At 36.5% G+C, this 15,780-nt stretch overlaps 1 protein-coding gene across 5 annotated transcripts; it reads left to right on the plus strand.

Annotated features, from left to right (window-relative positions):
• Positions 1 to 6,588: 6,588 nt before the first annotated feature.
• LOC120079684 (mediator of RNA polymerase II transcription subunit 17) lies at positions 6,589 to 14,731 on the plus strand. 5 transcript variants are annotated; one of them, XM_039033986.1, is made up of 10 exons: positions 6,589 to 7,058; positions 8,556 to 8,815; positions 8,990 to 9,134; positions 9,461 to 9,659; positions 10,625 to 10,738; positions 10,943 to 11,028; positions 12,746 to 13,130; positions 13,221 to 13,679; positions 13,828 to 14,151; positions 14,225 to 14,731. In XM_039033986.1, the coding sequence occupies exons 3-10, from the start codon at positions 9,046 to 9,048 to the stop codon at positions 14,552 to 14,554; spliced, it is 1,986 nt and encodes a 661-aa protein (XP_038889914.1). In that variant the 5' UTR covers positions 6,589 to 7,058; positions 8,556 to 8,815; positions 8,990 to 9,045; the 3' UTR covers positions 14,555 to 14,731. The 5 variants fall into 5 exon arrangements, with proteins under 5 accessions (XP_038889914.1, XP_038889915.1, XP_038889916.1 ...); XM_039033987.1 differs by having other exon boundaries at positions 8,740 to 8,815; XM_039033988.1 differs by having other exon boundaries at positions 8,762 to 8,815.
• Positions 14,732 to 15,780: the final 1,049 nt, after the last annotated feature.

The following is a 15,780-nucleotide window of genomic DNA, read 5'->3' on the forward strand; positions in this document are numbered from 1 at the left end:
CGACCTTAGGATGACCATAGGTAACATGACCTCAAATCCTGAGTGAGTTGGAACTCTTGTCATTGAGGACGATTCCTTTGATTTGTATGGATGTGAGTGGCCAGGTCGCCAATTCAAACCTACCATTTTGGAGATCGTCTGATTTAGGAGCTGGGAAATCTGCTACACAAGATGGAATTCACTCCTTCCCCGAGCAGGGGTAAGTAGAATAGATGGCTCCTTTAATGGCTGATTCTGGGGCTTGAACGATTGTGGCGCCACACACCTTCTCTTTGTCCCGAAAGGTGTTCGCACATAGTTGGACTATGTTGTATTGTTCATTAGAGGAATCAATGGTACTTAAGAAGTGAGATGTTAACTACAGAGGCAAACAGTAAATGCCAGCTGTTACTTAAGAGCATCTGTGAAGGGTCATCGCTACTCATGATTGGTTATACCGATGGACACAGAAATATATCTGTGGTAAGAAAAGTTCAACTGTTGGCTTTAGTGGAATCACTGGTAGTTAACAGATGGTGGATCTCGGGGTTTAAAGAGTTTAGTCAACTATTCACGTACCGTTGGAGCTTCGAGCCATAGGTCATTAGGTAACCTGGGTAGCTTGGATAAAGTCGAGAACCAGTGTTTGGGTTAATTTGAAATGTTCAAATTGACATGAGGAAGTTCAATTATAGTATGATATAATTGGACTGGTTAATTATATATGATATAATTGCTAAATGTATGAGATACATTATTTTGGAGGAATTATGATATAAATATGATTGAGTATCAAGTAGAGAGGAAAATACTATAGTAGATTTATGATATCAAACTATAGGATATAAATATAATATGATTATATTTATTTATTAAATTAATTGATTAATTATTTGATAATTAACGGAGTTTACCCACGTTCGGACGTGGGAAGTAGGGACTGCGATGGTTTATGGTAACTGACAGATTAAAGCAATGAAAATCGTTTCATTTTATTCAATCGTGCATTCGTATTCGTCCGCACCCAAAAGAATCTGTGAAAGCGATCATGAGAGCCTATACGATAGAAGCTCATTCGTCTAAGCGATCGTCTATCTCACGTGTTCTCTAACGATCATAATATTCTTTCCTAAACAATCGTTCAGTTTTTCCTTACACGATCCGTAATAGCTCTTCATATACGATAAGCATTCTGCTATACGATAGTAAAGTTTCATCTCCCACTTTGCTTATCGTATACACGACGTCTTCTCCTTCGTCCTCTATCAAACTCACTAGAGCCCACTTTTTGGGTTTGACGCTGAGGATACTTGGGTTTTCTTTATGGTGGTGTCTCCCTGCTGCATTGTTCATGTATGCATGGATCGTGTTGTTGCAGTCGACATACTCGCTGGGTGTCGAAGGTCGGTGGGAGGTTTTCCCTTGCCTGAGGGTTCATAAATACAAAAGATAGTCTTCATTTGGTATGAAACATTTTTCCTTGTTGATTTTTGTATTCTGAGCATGTCGATAATGAAGTTTAATATGCATAATACTATACATGTTGAATGTATGACGTTATGTTTCGTGATCACTGTGAAAATGAAGCGATCTAAACCCGCTCATGGAACTTTCGTATAAGATCCTTCAATTCGGTATCAGAGCCAGTGTTTTCTGATACTTCGATTTTCATTTGTTGCAACGAAATAACGTATGCATTCATGGTGGGTGCATTTCTACGCTGTTTTAAATGTTAATTCTCTGTTGTTGGATTGTGCCAGATTAATGGATGTTTTCGGGATGAATTTGGGCTCTGGGTTGCTATTATTTAAAGCGCGCTAGACGATCGTTTAGGTCAGCAAGCTTCATCGCTTAGTAACTAACTAAACGATCACTTAGTAACTCAAAGGTAAATTGTTTACTTGTCATCGTGCTATACGATCGTTTGGACGATCAGGCTTCGCAGCATCGTTGTTATCTACGCGATCGTTTGTTAATGTTCTTATCGTCTAGTGCGCACTGAACGATCGTCTACCTGCAGACGTTTGCTATACGATGAAGACCTTCTGGCGGTTCAAGACCCGGTTTGCCTATGAACTGGTTTGCTCAATGAAAAATGTAATAGATAGGGATTTCATTCCGGTTTTTTGGTTTAAAGGCTCATCCCGGTCCATTAATCTCTTTGTTTAATACATGTGGTGTATGTGTTTATATGTCATATGGTATGCACATATAGTAAATCCCACCTTAGGCTATGTATTGATCATGCATCATTTCTTTATTGTAATTGTTATAATTTAGAGAAGCATGATTTTAATTATGTAAGAGCATGCTCGTGCATCATATAATATAAGAGTTATATTTATGCATGCATAAAAAGCATTGACATGCATCATCTTTATATTATAATTGTTATAGTATAAGGGTGAATGTAACATGTTTGCATGGTTATTACGCGTTATATAAAAGTTATATAGTAATGATCGGACATTGCATGAAGCATGACACATAGGTTACTTTATAAATGTTATAAACGCCTTGTTATGCGCAATATTTTTTAGTTGTTTCTTTTTAAGAGTTAAAGAGAAATTAGAACTAAAAGCAATAAGAAAGACATGCATACTTACTTAGGTTTAATTCATGGTTTTAAAATGTTTAAAACTTGGATCACATAGACCTAAGATCACGGTTCTAATATGATTAGCAACCCTAAAGCTTTAATCTTTTAATCAGTTTAATAGGATTAAATTGGCTAATAAAAGGTTAAAGTGTAGAAAATCTATCTATAAGGGACCTTTTGTCTAAGGCGGGTTCTGTCTAGGCTGAGGTATTTAAGTTGATAGAAACATAACACCCCTACCTAGGAACTTACCTGAAAAGGTGAATTAAATAGATTTGATGCATGCATGCAAGTTAAGGACAGTCCATTAAAGTGTTTAAATGTGACTACTTAAACTTGTTTCTATTTCATAAACAAACGTTGTTTATGAGCAGACTTTAAAAAAAAGACTTAGACTAAAATCAGTAGCCGGATTGTCTAGGTTAATGAATCCCTAGGTACAACATTCAGTGGGAGGTATTTGGGGCATAAGATGCTTCACTTAAATCTTTCACTTTTCTCCTAAATAGTCTACACCATGAGATCTATCCTCGGCCTCGTGGCACCTTTGGCGTGTCCCCCCAACGGATGGTGTTTGAGTAGGTCAATATCAAAGTGGATGGAGAGAATGTTCATAGTAAGTTGGAGCGGGAAGTGTGACAGCATATCCCTCGGTCTCCCTCGTTAAGTTGAATAAAGTTACTGCGCATCGCCTCGAGGCACCCTGGGAGTGTCCCCCTAAAGGATGATAATTTTGCTTGTTTCTTTATTTGATCACCTGTAAGAGGATAAGGTAACTTATCTCTTGTCCTAATCTATCTTTTCCCTACGGTAAGCGCATTAGGGCAGGACTCTGGCACCGAAAACGAGGGGTTACACTTACACGGAATAGTTAAAAGGGTAATGATTCTGGACTGAAAAATGGTGACTATTAGGTTCAGTTCCAAGAGTTGGTTCTACCTAATGGTTGAGAATGTCTCATCCCAGTGAAGAGGCAATTGATCACCCCACCGGTGGCATTTGTCCTGACTCACTAGGGCATCATTGTAAAATAGAAGTCTATAACTTAGGGTACTTGAAACTGTTTTGCAAAAAAAAAATTGGTTTAAAAGTGGTTTAGCAAAATCTAATAAAGATTTGTTCGTATTTTCAGCAACTTTTTCAAATGGCTACAGCAATTTTATCGTTGTTAAGCATCAAAAAATTAACTGGCAACAATTTTTCAACATGGAAACACATGATCACGACGATCCTAATCATCGAGGATCTCATGTTTGCTCTTGCGAAGGCTTGTCCTCCTATTCCAGCTCCAAATGCCACTCGAAATGTTCGGGAGGCATACGAGCAATGGACAAGGGTGAATGAGAAGGCTCGAGCCTATATCTTGGCAAATCTTTCTGACGTCTTGCCCAAGAAGCATGAGCCTATGGTCTCAGCCCGTGAGATCATGGAATCCCTGCGGGGGATGTTTGGACAACCGTCTGAACAGCTTATGCATGATGCTCTTAAATACATATTCAACTCTAAAATGTAAGAAGGCACCTTTGTTTGTGAACATGTGTTAAACATGATGGTCCACTTCAATGTGGCGGAGTTGAATGGGTCTACCATCGATGAGGCCAGCCTGGTTAGCATAATCCTGCATTCTTTGCCGAAGAGCTTTCTGCATTTTGTTAGCAATGTGATTCTTAACAAAGTCAGATATAACCTTACAACTCTCCTCAACAAGTTGCAGACATACCAATCTTTACTGAAAAGTAAAGAGAGACAGAATGGTGAGGTAAATGTTGCTTCATCTTCAAGGACGTTCCATGGAGGTTTGACCTCAGGAACGAAGTCTGCACCTTCTACTTCTAAGTCTGCAAAGGGGAAGAAGAAGAAGGGTGGTAAGGGAAACGGGAAGGCCCACCGCCTATCGCCCTGAGGAGGCATCCACCAGTTGCTAAGGAAAAGTGTTTCCACTGCAACCAAGATGGACATTGGAAGAGGAACTGTCCTTGATATCTGAAGGAGAAGAAAGCAGCCAAGGCGGATAAAGGTAAATGTGATATATTTGTGCTCGAAACTTGTTTAGTGGAGAATGATGATTCTGCCTAGATAATTGATTCAGGTGCCACTAACCATGTTTGTTCTTCTTTTTAGGGGATTAGATCTTGGCGACAGCTGGAGGCTGGTGAGATGACGATGCGAGTAGGCACCGGGCACATAATCTCAGCTGTGGTAGTGGGAGAACTCCAGTTGACTTTATAGAATAGGTTTCTAATTTTAAATGATGTATATATTGTTCCTGAACTAAAAAGGAACCTTATTTCTGTACAGTATTTATTGCAATGTAAATACACTGTTTTTTTTCAATTTGAATAAAGCTTTTATTTATAAAGATGGTGTCTTTATTTACACAGCAAATCTAGAATCGAATTTATATATGCTAAGGCCGTTAGACACTAATTCCTTCCATAATACTGAAATGTTCAAAACTGCCATAGCTCAATCAAAATGTCAACAAATTTCTCCAAAAGAAAATGCCTAACTTTGGCATCTACATTTAGGGCACATAAATCTCAATAGGATTGAGAGATTGGTGAATAATGGACTTCTAAGTGAGTTAGAAGAAAATTCTTTACCCGTGTGCGAATCTTGCCTTGAGGGTAAAATGACTAAACGACCTTTTACTGGAAATGGTTCTAGAGCTAATAAGCCTCTTGAGTTAGTACATTCTGACCTTTGTGGTCCTATGAATGTACGACTCGAGGTGGCTATGAGTATTTTATCAGTTTTATTGATGATTACTCCAGGTACGAGTATGTTTATCTTTTGCAATGGAAGTCTGAAGTTCAAAGAGTTCAAGGTTGAAGTTGAAAACGCATTGGATAGACAGATAAAAACACTTCGATCAGATCGAGGTGGAGAGTTTTTGGACTCCGCATTCTAGGACTATTTGATAGAACATGGAATCGTTTCCCAACTCTCAGCACCGGGTACACCTCAATAGAATGGTGTAGCAGAGAGGAGAAATAGGACCTTGTTAGATATGGTTCGTTCAGTGATGAGTTACACTTCTTACGGACTCGTTTTGGGGTTTTGCAGTGGAGACTGTGGTGTACATACTCAATTGTGTTCCCTCCAGAGTGTTGCAAGAATACCTCTGAAGTTGTGGAAACAGGCGTAATGCTAGTTTACGTCATTTCCGCATTTGGGGTTGCCCTGCACATGTGCTTGAGGCTAATCCCAAGAAGTTGGAACCACAATCGAGGTTATGCCTCTTTGTAGGTTACCCCAAAGGTACACGAGGGGGTTATTTTTATGATCTAGCGAAAAATAGGGTGTTTGTTTCAACAAACACCACTTTCATGGAGGAGGATCATATAAGGGAGCACAGTCCACGAAGCAAAGTCGTGTTGCGTGAGCTTTCCAATGAAACTACTGAAACTTCAACAACAGTTATTGAAGAGCCTGCTACATCAACAAAAGTTGTTGATGACTTTAGAACACTAAAATCATTAATAAAAGTGTTTGTTATCATCAAAACATCTAGTATGATTGAAACTCATAAAGCTAACAGATAAAAGTGACCATTTGTGAAAAGTTGTCTTGAAATGTAGAAATCAAATTAAAACAAAATTCAAACTTTAATACTAAAATCATAACACTTTGAAATTTAGAGACTAAATTGAAATCAAATATAAAACTTAATACCAAGGGATCGTTTGGTTCTCCAATTAGGCTCCAACTATTAAAACCACTAATTGTTACAGTAAATACTAATTTATAATCTCAAATTAGCTACATTCAATTTCTACCGTATTTACTACTTGCTATAGTTTTTACTAGTTTACATTCATCAATTTTTTATTCTTTATTACCATATTTACTGTTTCTTGCTGAAACTAAAATAGTTTATACTTCAAACACATATTATTATAATCTAAACTAAAATAATCTACTACTCTAATACAAATTATTATAACCCCTTATAATAATCAACTCAGCTAAATTTGTAGCGACTCTTAAATGCAGCAAGCAAACAAAAGGCCGAAGGGACGGAAAAAGTTAAATTTTCCGAAGGGAAAAAAAAAGGTAAAGAAACCTAAGAGCATCATTTCTGCTTCCTCTTCTCCCCTTCTCTCCCGTCAACCCTCCCGTGCAGTTCTTCTCCAGCAGGGGCCAACGAGTCTCCGACGGCGACGGTGTAGACAACGACGTGGGCATCCTTTTCTTTGGCAGCCTCTGACCATGCGCGAATGTGAGCTTTGGTGAATCGTCCTTGCACAACCTCACCAACGAGCAGCCCCAACGACCTGTCCTTGCGTATCACACCCACGCATTCACGTGCGATTGTCGACGATACCAGGTTCCTCTCCTTTTTGACGAGTTTCGGCATTGACCCACACTTCGATTGCCCTCAAATCAGTTTACCCACAATTTATAAGGCTCAGATTTGCAAGTTTGGATGCTTTCGAACACCAACCAGCATGGCTTGGAGCTTTTTCAATAAGATTCCGTAAGAATCATTGCTTTAATTTCCTTTTAGAATTGGATTTAAGTGTTCAAATGCTATTATGAACTCTTGGAACTCACCTGATGTTATGTTTGGATAAATTTTGAAGTGTTCGATTAAGGTTCAACAAGTTTTAACACATTTCGGACTAGTTCGGACTTGATTAAAGTATGTTAGAACAGTTTTTTTGAAAGTTTGTTGGTTGTAGTTTTGGACAAATTCGAAATGACTAATTAAGGTTTATGGTGAATTTTGGATAAGAATATTCCTTTTGTAAAATCTCTCGGTGTCCATTAAGGTTTTGAGTTCTATCATCTAAACATTATGTTTACCGCCTAGGCTTCTAAAAAGTTGATGTTTGTTCAAAGATGTGAATTTTTGTATTGAGAACTATAGTTTCCAAATCCCTTCCTCAATGTAAACTTTTGAGAAAGATATTGACTGCTGTGATTTGACAAATAGTTGAAGGCGTGTTTGGATTTTTGAAAGTATGTTTTATGTGGTTTGAGGGTCGAGTGAAAGTGTTCTGTATATTTTTAGTTCATTTTGTCAAATGAAAGTATGTGATTGATAAGGTCAGGCGGGTTGTCCTGTGAGATTAGTCGAGGTGCGTGTAAGTTGACTCAGGCACTCATAGATGATGAATGTCAAAAAAAAAAAGAAAGAAGAAGAAGAAGAAAGTATGTGATTGTTTTGAATGATAGTTGCAAGTGTTTCGTTTGATTTCAAACTGAAAGTTTTTTGTTTTAGTTTTGTTACTTCTGTAAACTGAAAGGTTTGAATGGTTTGATTTGATGATTTCTTCTAATGAAATTGCTATTTCAAATTACATGTTTTGTTTCAAATGTTCATAAATGATCTGATAGAGCTATCCTAATATGCTAAGTCTAATGACTGAAACTTATCTGTAAGAAGGCACCTTATAGTGGTTTGCATTACTTTGGAATGAAGATTCATGTGTGTATTATACTCATATGGCCTCACACTTCAGTAATTGAGTGTTGTTCTGATCAATTATTAATCGACATCTTTGATTGACTAAATGAATGAATAGTGTTACAAACGGGTAAGCACATATGTTGGGCTACTTGAACCATGCATCTTTCCCACTCTGTATTTGATAGTACTCAATGACTCAAAGCTCTATTGTACGAAAATATTGATTTGTTGAAAGCTTTGTATTTGAAAATATTGAAAGATTATTATTATTAAAAGTATGGAAGTATGGTTTATTAGAAGTGTTGAAAGTTTATTCGAATGTTTTGGTTTTGTTGAAAGACTACTTTAAAGTTTCAGCTTGAAACGTTTAGTTTTGAAAGCTTATTTTCTTGAAAGATTTTGATTTTGAAAGTACCATTTGTAGCAAAGTTTTGATAGAAAGTTCTGCAATGATTTGTATTTTTCATTTACAAAAGTTTTGAAAGAAAATTTCAAAGCTTGATATGGAAATTGCATACTAAGTATTTCTTACTCATTTTTGTTTTTCCAAAATGCTTTCAGATGAAAGGAAGTGAAGTTGGGCGTTCTAGTGCAGGACATCAAATGATGTTTCTCTTAGGATTGGATAGTTTGACTTAGAAATTGTTAGTAATAAGTTGCTTTTGTTGAAGTGTGTAAGTTGTAAAAGTTTCTAATTGTTATGCCTTTTGGATTTTTGTTATAATAATTGTATTGGAAAATACAGATTGTTACATTAAATTTCTCAGATCTCAATTTCTCTCTCAGCACAGTCAGGACTCTCAACTATTCTTTACTGTGAGGTATGTAAATCTTAAATTTGTTTTTTTTTTTGTTTTTGAAAAAAAAAATAATTGGGGTTTGATGTGTTTGTTTTGTCAGTTGTGTTTTGATCTTGTACCTAAATTTTGAAGGGTTGGGTCGGGTTAGGTTGAAGACCTTGTTCACATCTTTTTGGTAATTGTCTTCCATTCTAGGGCTTGCTCCAAACCTTTTCCCCTTTGGCATTATTTCGGGAAAATACAGTGTGAATATGGACGAAGACATGAAAGTTTCTCTTGACAAGCTTCCCGTCAAGCGCTTGGAGGCCATAGAGGAGACCGGTCTCGAACGATTTCCATTGTATGTTCCTTCTTGCCTGGTTATTTCCCCATTTTTTTTTAATTCCTGAGATAACCGAGGAAATATTAATTAGTTCATACGCACGTGAAGGTAGAAGAAGATATGTCTTAGTTGATGAACATCTGCTTGTGCTTTGACATTGTTAATTCTGATTATGTTTGTGTCTGTACATTGGTGATTGCTCGGAGTGAACTCTATCCAATTGATCCCATTCTGTTAAATTGACTAGAATCTAATCTTTAAATGTATTCTTTGATTTTCCTGGTAAAAGTTTATGCTCAATTTCCTTGATTAATTGAGATTGATTTGTGTTATATTGTTAACAGAGATGTTGGTTATGAAGAGAAACGGTTGTCACTTATTCGGAGAATTGACTTTGCTTGGGCAATAGAGAAGGACGATGACAAAAAGAAGCAGAAGAAGAGCTCCAAGGAGAGTTCAACACCGTGGCAATGGCAGAACATGATAGAAAACTTGCAGTTGGCTCATCAAGAGCTCTCTGTTATCATAGACCTTATCAACACCGTGAGTTTATATATCAAACGCCTCTGATTTGCTAGATTTTTTTACCATGCTGTTTTTTGTAAAAATAATGGCAAAACGGTGCTTGTATTAGTTTCAATCAATAAATGTGCATGCAAATGTGTCTTTTTTCTAAGAAAAAACGTGCGTGCAAATGTAGAGGCAAGTTGTGTTAGATTTTGCATTACAGATATGACTTTGGCATATTTTTCCTTTTTCGGGAAAGCATGGCACTGAAGTGTTATAGTCCTTTCGAACTTAAGTGCAAGGTGCAGTAAAGAGTGGGAAAAAAAAAACAAGATGCTCACTAGAAAATGCTAATAATTTTTTTTTTTTAATATGTAATAGTATTATGAATATTAAGATGATGAAAAGTTGAAAAAATTAGAGATTTTATTGGAGCTGTTGAGAAAAAACTAACACCATAAAAGAATATTTCTAGTTTCTTCGTTAAAAGTAATAAAAAGAGAATATTGGGCTGAGACGCATATCTCAAGTGTGCTTCATTAAGGGTGCCTTTTCTGGCAATTGTATGTAGGTGTAGTTTTCTAAACACAGTGTCTATGTACAGAGGATTCATAAACCTAAAAACTGTTCTTTAATTCTTATTAGCTTTATGGATATACATACAGTAACTACGTGTCTGACAAAATCATCTTGTTGACTTGAGTTTCTTATCCTAAGCTCTCTGTAAATAATGACCATTTCATCTCTTCTAGCGGTAGTTTTTGATGCTTTATTTTCTTTCTCATTCTCTCTTGCAAGAATTGGTTCGGAGAACAGGGGTTTGTCAATTTCATTATGGTGGAGATAGGATTAAACTGCTAATTGTCAGAATCTAGAAATTGTGATTACTTTTTCTCTGCTTGCTGTAATTGATTAGTTTTTTAATAAACTGGTTTCTTGAGAATATTCTATTTAGAGATATGGTGCCATTATAAATATAGTCTATCTTGATATAACTGTAGGTGGAAGCTAACGATGCAGTAACAGTGGCTGGGATGACAAGGCCAAAACCATTACCTAATGAAGTTTTATCAGATCTTGGAGTGTCTGTAGCAACGAAACTACAATGCTTTCGGGTACTATTTTTATCCTTCTTTTGTTCTCAGAAGTGATGCTTGGCTTACACCCTTATTGTCCTTATTCGATTAGCTTACTTTCATTGGGCTGGCACGACCTTGCTGTAAAGATTAATTGCCAGTACTGTTCAATTCAAATTTTATCTTATTATTTGTACTGTCATTTTAAAAGTGCCTGATTTTATCGCTTACCCCTTACTACAGCATCTTGGTAAATATTTCAAGCAGTCAGCTAAAGGTTTGGAACGACAGATTGCAAGGGAAGCGAGATTTTATGGTGCTTTAATTCGGTAATCAATTCTCTTCATTTATCCAACGATCATTGTGCAATGAATCTATGCTCATAATTGTATGTCATTTTGAATCTGGCCGTACATACACAGTAATATTCTTTAGAATCCATGAAGTGTCATTAAATTAAAAAGTTTTTATCAACAATAAATGATCGATGTCCTCTTGTCGCCACCAAAGAACACGATTGTGGATGAAACATAAAAGAATGATGTTTATGGATACGATCCGGAATATTAACTCTCCCATGCATCACCAACCAATCAAAGAACTTCGCTTGGTTGAGGATTTTAATCTTCTAAAGACAGGAGAAAGCATACGCAACTTGTGGGAGGAGGAAGTGAAACACAAAATGGGAAAAAATGATCTACAAGAAAATTCTTAAGAAGGATTACGGACCAAACCTGCCATACTAAAAGATTCTTAGTATAAATTATCCATTCTAGGTATTAATTGCCACAATGAAATCGACATTTGCGTTCAGGGCATTACTGCAAAGTTCTCCTTTTTGGATCCCAAGGTGGATAGCAGCAAAAGAATATGGTGATTTTTATTAAGGGCATGAAAATAACCCTTATTCAATCAGTTCTTTCCAATAATGTACTTTTGCAAAAAGCCACGAGAGACTTCTTATGAAAGGGTGTGTGAGCATTGAGCACTAATTAAGTGGCTTTGGACTTTGGAGACGAGATTCTGTTGGTAGCAATCTACTTTAGTGCATAAGATTATTGCAAGTAGATTTGGGGTTTAGTCCACTAGTTGGATTCCCAACTAGGCTCCATAAGTCTTCATCATAGTCCTACAAAGGCATTGCCATTGCTTAGGCTTCTTTTTTTAGTTGTTGAGCTTCTTTGCAAACGCAAAAGGGTAAGATTGTATAATCATTGTACTTTTCAATAAATCGATTGCTTCCTTGGAGGAGGTGATTTTCTACATTGTGTGGGATTGTGAAAGTTGGATCATTGGCAAGTTGGGATTCTTTCCATATCGCGTTTGAATGCAATAGAGGATCTTTTAAGTTATAGTGCTTCTTAACTGAAGCTGCTTTCAGTATAATGCCACTTTGGGCTTACAGCTTGCTAATTCATTATCAGGCATATACCTTACCTACTATTTTCTTTATAATTGAAAGTTTTTTCCTTTTATTTTGTGGGGATGGTAGCTTGAGAGGAGTAGTAGAATTTTTAGACAGGTTGAGAAAATAAAAGGAAAATAAAATATCAAGGGTGGTTGCTCCAGATTTTCCTTTGTATAGTATAGCTTTTGTTTAGCCTGCTAACTTAGTTTCATATGGGGCTTCTTCCTATCCCCCTGCCACTTTATAAGTTGCTCCTTCTCATATTATTTTTTTCTTTTTTTGTGGTTCCTTCTTTTTTTTTTTTTTTTTTTTTTTTTCCTTTTTGTAATAACGCCTCATTCCTTACTAAAAATAAAACAACCTTTGGATTGTCCAAGGCTTAGCCTTCTTAATATCATGAGCTTGTTTTTTAATTCTTTCATATTGTTTCATTTAAAAATGGAAAATTTCCACCATTTGAAATTTAATATATCTTTTACTTTTGTGGTTACTTTATTTAGTATTGAATAAATCATAAATGCAAGTATACATTAATGTATTATAGTGCAATATATGTAGAAAAAATCGGAAATCTCTTGATGCTCTGAATGCTTTCCATTCTTCATATATTTTCAGTATTTGCTGATGATGTATATCAGATTGCAGCAAAATTGGAAGGTTAAAAGGCAGCGAGTGGCTGCTCCAGCTCCTGCAAATGAAGGCTTTACCATCGATTTATTTGACAATTCATCGTGTGATCCTTCGTCTGTGTTTCGACCATCTTCATCTACTATTCGTGTTGAACATGATTCGTCTGGAATGCTGGCAATTAATTTACCGCCAAATTCATGCCACTCCCTTCGTTTTGGATTTCTCAGTGGATGTAATGTGGAAAATCCTCTGGAGCGTGGAAAAAATGAGTCTACAAATTCTTCCAATCAGTCTTCAATAAACAGGGAGAAGGAATTTACGAATGATGATGAGTACATTAAGGAAACAAACTCACTTCTCCGTCAAGTTCACCATGCCATTTTCAGTGAGCAGGTAGTTTCTTTAATACTTTGATCTTGCTCATTACAAGTCCTTGCTACTTTTGTTCCCTACCACATGACACCTTTTTTCTCCTGGCCCCAGGTGTTTGATTTGGTGAATCGTGAAGCATTCAATCCATCCTTAGGTATCAACGTGACTGGCATACGAGAAAATTACTTGCAATTAAGTATAGATCAGGGTACCTCGGTCTTGATCTCTCTTGTGCCATCTGGTCAAAGTTGCCAAACAGTTGAAGGTGCAAATACCGGGATTCTGGATAATGCAAATTTACCTTTTGATTCGCTTGATGGGATTGAATTACCAGATAGAAGTGATCCCTTTGAAAAGAAATTGCGGAATCCTAATCACATAACCTTTGAGATATATCTGCAACAAATTTTCCATGAGCTAGTGTTTGTAAGATCAAATGATAGACCATCAGCGTTAAGCAGGCAATCAGGTCAAGCTGCTAATGATGGGTCTGGACTTCTTGGTCATTTCTGTTTATCTCTGGCGCACAGAATGTTTGCAAACAATGTTCTCATGGAGCTTGAAAATGTGGTAAGGTCCTAATTTCTTAATAACTCGATTTCCGATGAAAACACACTGCTTCATAAAATTTAAGGGGAAAAGACTACAATAGTTATGATTTCTATATTTGACGTTACCAGCATATTAATCTTCTAGTTTATCTTTTGTTCATTCTCAGGTTTGGAAAGTCCCATTTCTTCAGTTGATATCTCATCCCACTTGGAATTCTCGAAAATCATCATGGACATTTTTTATGGAAGTTCCTCGATCCATACTTCATCCTAATAGCATCCAGGCTCATACATCAGACAATCATCAGATGAATAATATAACCAAATCACAATTTCTGACTAAAGTAGTTGTGAATGATGATTGCATTACTATCGAAGGGGAAGGTGCACCTAATGTCGTTGGCTTGTTCAATGGAAATTCCAAGGATATCCATTCGATGAATAGATATGGTTGTGACTTGGCTGATCTTCCCGTTATAATTCTGTTGCAGGTGAGTCAAGTGGATTTCCTTGCTTCTGAGCTTCGATGTCAACAGTAATAGTATCATTGTGTTTCTGTAACAGGTTGCGAGCCAAATTATTCTTTGGCTTCATGAGGAAGCTCTAACTTGGGGAATAAAGGCCAACCGTGACTTCCTAAGTCTGTCATTTGAACTAGAACAAGGTGAAATACTCCGTCTGGTAGCCCATGTAGACCCAGATGATCCTCAAGGATGCCTTTCTTGGTGGTTGGTAATGGACGATGGTCTGATGGAGGACAAGAAACTTCATTTTGACAGTTCAGATGTTATACCTGAATACAGGAAGTTTTTGGGCCATTTATCTCTAGAAGTTTTGCATTCAACACTAATGGATTTAGTTAGTTTGTGCAGTGGAGTTGGTAGTAGCCTATAACCATGCTTTTCTTGTCTGATATTACAAATAGAAATTGCATTAAGTTCCTGTAATTTCTGCCTCTTGTTTTTCTAATCTAATGATATCTTCAGTTTTTGTCTGCATTGCTTACTCAACATCATGTATTATTTATAAACTATGCAAAAATAGTGAATGTAGGGCCATGGATGGCTGGAAGCTGACTTCAAGGATTAGAAATGGTGTAGTGATATTTAGTTTTTGATCATTTGTTCTTAAAAATTAAGCTTGGTTTGTCTACTTTTATGAGTTTTCAAAATTAAAGTAAAATTATGCAAACTATTTCAAGAACTAATTTTCAATTTTGGTCATTGAGATATCAAGAATATGTACATATGGTTTAATGTTTCAGATTGGCCATTTTAATTCTTGAGTTTTTAAGAATAGGTTTAAAAGGTTCTCCAACTAATAAATTTGTTAAATTTAAACGGAAAACCAACTAAATATATGATGCGATAAGATGGGTTGAATTTTCTTTTCTAATTTGTCCACCTCTCTCCTCTTTCTTTCTCCTTTATTATCATCTCTCTTTTTTAGTTATTTTTTAATAGAATCAACCAATTTCATGTCCCCGCTACTATGGTGCATTGCTTGTTGGTTCGGGTTGAAACCTGTAGGGTTGGTAGTTTTAGGTTGGAAATATATAAAATTGAAAATATTCGGTCGGTTTGGGGAATCGAAAATATTTGGGTTAGACCAAAAGAAGAAGTTAGAAAATCGAATTGGTTGCTATATAATATATAAAATTAATGTAAATTATTTTAACAAAATAGTAGTTCAACTTGGTTGGCAGTAGGTGCGTCTCCAACATTGAGGTTATGAATTTGATTATGGGTAGCACAGGATGTAATTTTATTTCTGAACTTTCCTCTTTGCCTCCTTTCTTGTGTGTTTCCTCGTCTCCCCTCCTTTTCGAGTGCACATATGGTAAATCGGGAATCAAGCTGCCTAACTCGCTGGTCTGAGCTGTTCGAGCGGCGCGATTTCTCAATAGAATAGTCCGGTCTGGTTTCAACTCCCTACAAAAATCGAACTACTCGCTGGTTTGAGTGGTTATATAGCTAGGCAGGGCGATGACAAAATGAAGGGTATGATTTGAAGTTCCAATTGGAAATTGCAAGAGAAAGAAGGTGAGAATGAAAAGGAGTCTTCCAAGTCCTACCATAATCCGTTTTCCTTATATAGCCAACCTTTTTTTCTCCTTTTGG

The sequence above is a fragment of the Benincasa hispida genome, chromosome 6, assembly GCF_009727055.1.
Source record: "Benincasa hispida cultivar B227 chromosome 6, ASM972705v1, whole genome shotgun sequence".
NCBI lineage: Eukaryota > Viridiplantae > Streptophyta > Magnoliopsida > Cucurbitales > Cucurbitaceae > Benincasa > Benincasa hispida.

What these genes read in the sequence shown, in the direction of transcription:
- LOC120079684 (XM_039033986.1), top strand. Translation starts at nt 9,046, where the DNA reads ATGGACGAAGACATGAAAGTTTCTCTTGACAAGCTTCCCGTCAAGCGC. An exon ending in ATGCCATTTTCAGTGAGCAG is followed by an intron (nt 13,131 to 13,220) that starts GTAGTTTCTTTA and finishes TCCTGGCCCCAG; the next exon opens with GTGTTTGATTTGGTGAATCG. An exon ending in TCATGGAGCTTGAAAATGTG is followed by an intron (nt 13,680 to 13,827) that starts GTAAGGTCCTAA and finishes GTTCATTCTCAG; the next exon opens with GTTTGGAAAGTCCCATTTCT.